The sequence below is a fragment of the Palaemon carinicauda genome, chromosome 36, assembly GCF_036898095.1.
Source record: "Palaemon carinicauda isolate YSFRI2023 chromosome 36, ASM3689809v2, whole genome shotgun sequence".
NCBI lineage: Eukaryota > Metazoa > Arthropoda > Malacostraca > Decapoda > Palaemonidae > Palaemon > Palaemon carinicauda.
The window spans coordinates 9303659-9308658 of record NC_090760.1 but is presented as its reverse complement, the minus strand read 5'-3'; the positions used below and the strand labels follow the sequence as shown (position 1 = coordinate 9308658).

General features: G+C 40.9%; 1 protein-coding gene across 1 annotated transcript in view; it reads left to right on the top strand.

The window, feature by feature from the left end:
- Positions 1 to 3244, top strand: part of LOC137628476 (uncharacterized) — a 33051-nt gene extending 29807 nt beyond the window's left edge. The window contains exon 2 of the mRNA XM_068359631.1: positions 2953 to 3244. Coding sequence (XP_068215732.1) covers positions 2953 to 3244 — 292 coding nt within the window. The remainder of the gene's footprint in view (positions 1 to 2952) is intronic.
- Positions 3245 to 5000: the final 1756 nt, after the last annotated feature.

Genomic DNA, 5000 nt, shown 5'->3' with positions numbered 1-5000 from the left:
TCGACTACCTCCCAAATTTTGGAGAAGTACTTTGGCAAATAGAATAGATAAATTGTCTTGTATATTATGGTATAATTGATATTTTTTACCTCCTCAAAGTTGTCTATACAACCGCGACCATAGTTACCATATTTAAAGAAACAGTTCGATCTGCAAATCAACTTCGTTTCGCAAAATCATCTTGCCTTCTTCTTCCTCTCCTTTTCCTCACACACCTGATAACACTAAGATAACAAAAGAATACTTCTTCACTATAAGGGTTATCTACTGCACTTTAATTGTCCATAACTACTGCATTTTAATTATCAAGAGGCTACTTTCCTCTTGGCAAGGGTAAATAGACTAGCTATGGTAAGCAGCTCTTCTATATATATATATATATATATGTATATATATACATACATACATATATATATATATATATATACACATACATATATAAAGGTTAGGTTAGTCATTCAGCAAAAGTTCAAATGGATGGAAAGGCACTGACGAAAATTTTAAAAGGCTGGTCGCCAAGATGGGGGAGAAAAAGCGGGAAAGAAGGTAAGGTAGAAGTTAAAAAAGTGGGTGCAACTATAGTCTCTTTTTAGTGAGGCAGATTTGCACCGACTCGCAGGGGTGCCCTTTTAGCTCGGAAAAGTTTCCTGTTCGCTGATTGGTTGGACAAAATAATTCTAACCAATCAGATGGCAAGAAACCTTTCCGGGCTAAAAGGGCACCGCTGCGAGTCGGTGCAAATGCGCCTCATTAAAAAAAATAAGTATAGGGACTGTGCAGAAGCACCAAAAACCCATTTAGTAATGCCTACAGTGCACAGCAAGCGGTGAACTGACAGCACGACATCCATACGTAAATTCAAACACCAACCAACAGTAACGGGTTTTGCAGGACTGCGCGCGCGCGTGCCATTGGTTTACAACGATGCACAAGACATCAATAGAGGGAGGAAGCCAGTAAAATGTGGGCCACAACGAGACCTTAGATATAAAAGCCATAGTTGAGTGGGTGACAGAATCTGGTGAATAAGAACAAGCAGACTGAAAAGCTCACAAGTATGTAAAGATCACTAAAGAAATCAACAATAAAAAAAAAACTAAGAAGACTTCGTTACGACAGCCTCACTCCTCTTACGACAGCCTCACTCCTCTTATTTGATCTATTTTCTTGAGTAAATAAGTAAGTAAATAAGTAAGTAAATAAGTAAATAAATAAAAAAGTATATAAGTAAATCCCACATCCTTCAGGCCATCCATCAAGGAGACTAATTTCCTATTGGAAGTGACTTAACTAACTTCTGACTTAAAACTATTTGAATCCTTCTCCTTACACTTATTTAATTATCATGATCTGACACTTGTACGACTTAGGGAAAAAAAGATTTAATCCGATTTCCTCGAGTGATCGAGTTGCTTTTCAACGGGATCAAAGACTTTTAAGAGAAAAGACAAAATCTGTGAAAATTCTATTAAAAAATCAAAGAAGATAAATGGATGGCTTTAAGGAGTTCCAATTCAGTTCTTGTTTGATATAGAAAAAAAAAGCATGAACTGTTTTAAAAATGAACATCAAGCTCTTTACTGACAAGAAGTAAGATCTTTAGAATTTATATATATATATATATATATATATGTGTGTGTGTATATATATCTATATATATATATATACTTGTATATATAATCTAATGCATGCATACATACATACATGTGTATATGCCTATATGTATATACATTTATATCCATCATCCTCATGATCATGGACATGTGTGTGGATACACACACACACACACACACACATATATATATATATATATAGCCTAATGCATACATACTGTAAATACATCATCATTATCATGTGAGTATAAATATCTATACATTATATATATACATAGGCTACATACATACATATATATATATATATATATATATCCTCTCCTTCCTTCGCCTATCTGTCCATCCCAGTCTTTTAATGGCCGACTTATGACAACGAGAAAGACGATTTCCACGAACGTCTTTTTATCTCCCTTTTCTCCTCTTCTTCTCGTTTTCCCCCTTTTTCTGAGATTCAGATCCTCCAGCGATTATTTTGCAACACACATGCAATCATCAAGGGACGCCTTTCAAAGAGATGGTGCAGTCTGAAGAAAAAAAAAACGTATCTAAAAAGAGTTGTCGTTTTGTTCCTTGTGTTTATTAATCACCTGAGACCGGCCTAATTAGTCTCCAGGTAAGCCAGGGAGAAAATGCGCGTATCTGTAAAGAAGCTTAAAAGTTGCGACAGCAGAAGGGATTAAGTCGTCCACGTTCTCGAAAAAACGAATAAAGATAAAAGAAAATCGGAGACAAACTTGGCGCAAAAATAGACACGAGCGCCATCTTCGAGCAGCGGCAGTGATTAAAATGATCCCATCCCAAAGAGGACTTGCAAGAACGGAAGAGAGAGAGAGAAAAAAAAAGATAGTTTGCTGAAAAATTAGCCAATCTCTTCGAGAAGCATACACGAAGACTTCGCGAAAAGAAGCGGGTGAAAGCGAGAGAGACTTTCTTGCACTTATAAAAGACCCTCTTCTCTCGTAACTTTTAAAAGAAGCCGATGAAAGCGAGAGATAGACGCTTCCTTGCATCTGTAGGCGACTGAGTGTTCTGCAACTTGTTTCTCAAAGGGAGTTGGATATTAATTAATCACATTCTTTCGTCCCTTTGTTTTTTTAAGATTGTATTCAACTACTGGTGTCAAGGAGGGCTGCCATTAACGAATATGTAAAAAGAGCTCACAATTACACATGCTCACAGCTTAGTTGGCACAAAAACCAGCACATTATAAGAGAGAGAGAGAGAGAGAGAGAAAGAGAGAGAGAGAGAGAGAGAGGAGAGAGAGAGAGAGATAAGGCGAGCTCTCAATGATGCTGTCAGCTCATTTATCAACACAGTTTCTCATTTCTCCTCTTTCAAGAACCCAGCTTTCAAAGTATTTACAAGAATTCCATGCTCCAAAGTCATGGGCCCCATGCTCCAAAGTCATGGATCCCATGCTCAAAAGTTATGGACCACATGCTCAAAAGTCACGAATCCCATACTACCAAGTCGTGGACCCCATGCTTCAAAGTCATGGATCACATGTTCTAAAGTCATGGGCCCCATGCTCTAAAGTCATGGACCCCATGCTCCAAAGTCATGAAGCCCATATTCCAAAGTCAAGAAGCCCATACTCCAAAGTCATGGACCTCATGCTCCAAAGTCATTGACTCCATGCTCCAAAATCATGAACTCCATAGTCCAAAGTCAAGGACCCCATGCTTCAAAGTCATGGACCCCTTGCTCCAAAGTCATGGGCCCCATGCTCCAAATTCAAGGACCCCATGTTCCAAAGTTATGGACCCCATGCGCCAAAGTCATTGACTTCATGCTCCAAAGTCATGGACCTCATTGCTCCAAAGTCGTGGACCCCATGCTCCAAAGTCATGGACCCCACACTCCATAGTCATGGACAACATGCTCCAAAGTCATAAACCCCATACTCCAATCATGGACCCCATGCTCTAAAGTCATGAGCCCCATGCTCAAAAGTCGTGGAGCTCATGCTCCAAAGTCATGAACCCCATACTCCAAAGTCATGGACACCATGCTCCAAAGTCATGAACCCCATGCTCCACGGTCATGGACCCCATGCTCCAAAGTCACGAACCCCATGCTCCAAAGTCATGAACCCCATGCTTCAAAGTCATGAACCCCATACTCCAAAGTCATGGACCCCATGCTCCAATGTCATGGACCCCATGCTTCAAAGTCATGGACCCCATCCTCCAAAGTAATTGACTTCCATGCTCAAAAGTCATGAACCCCATGCTCCAAAATCATGAGCCCCATTCTACAAAGTCATGGACCGCATGTTCTAAAGTCATGAGCCCCATGCTCCAAAGTCATGTACCACATACTCCAAAAGTCACGGACCCCATGCTCTAAAGTCATGAGCCCCATGCTCCAAAGTCGTGGACCTCATGCTCCAAAGTCATTGACTCCATGCTTCAATGTCATGAACCCCATACTTCAAAGTCATGGACCCCATGCTCAAAAGTCACGAAACCCATAATACAAAGTCGTGGACCTCATGCTCCAAAGTCATGAACCCCATACTCCAAAGTCATGAACCCCATGATCCAAAGTCATGGGCCTCATGCTCTCAACGCCGTGGAATGTCACAACGCGATTACGCCATGCGCTGAACACCGGTGAGGAAAAGACGTTAGACCTCCCTTAGGTTTTTTCCCAGTGTCTTTTCATCTCCCTCTAAAAGGAAAAAAAAAAATTTCTTTTCCATCGATGACGTCGACTAAGATTTATCGTCCGTTCAGCCCCGTCCCCTTATTCCCATCCTAGTCGTGGCTGGAAGATTTTTCCTCGTACCTTTTTCACCTTATCCTAACCTTAGCCGGCTTTTTCCCTTTTCCCTTTTCTCATGCCTTCTTCATCCTTGTTTTCCCGTGGTCGGACGAGTTCCTTTTACCAGGCTTGCCTTTCCCTATTTCCCTGACTAGTAACTACCTACAGCTCTTGCCTGTCTTCTACTCGGTAGCCAATACTAGCCATCAACCAGTCAACCAGCTTTAAACTGTTTATCCAGGTTTATCAATTAAAATTTTCTTATCAATTTCCTGATAAACAATGATTAAGACATAGTTGATAAAGACACTTTTAAGCAAGATAATAAATTGTTCGCTCATATGCCTTCTCTCTTTCCATCTTTCTCCCTTGTGCCTCCTCCTCTTCTTCCTCTTCTTTTTTTTCCCCTTCCTTTCTGTCTCCCTTCCACCCATCTCTCCCAAGACACTTTAAATGTCCTCTCGCGGCCTCAATGAGACGACGGTTACACGGTAGCGCAGGATATGTGAGAACTCCTGTGGAGAGGCGGGTGGGGGGTCCTTCTGTCGGATGTTCCCGAGTAGGGGCGTCCCTTAGGAAAGTGTCCAGGAAACACTTTAAGATGAAGAGACGAGAAGAAAA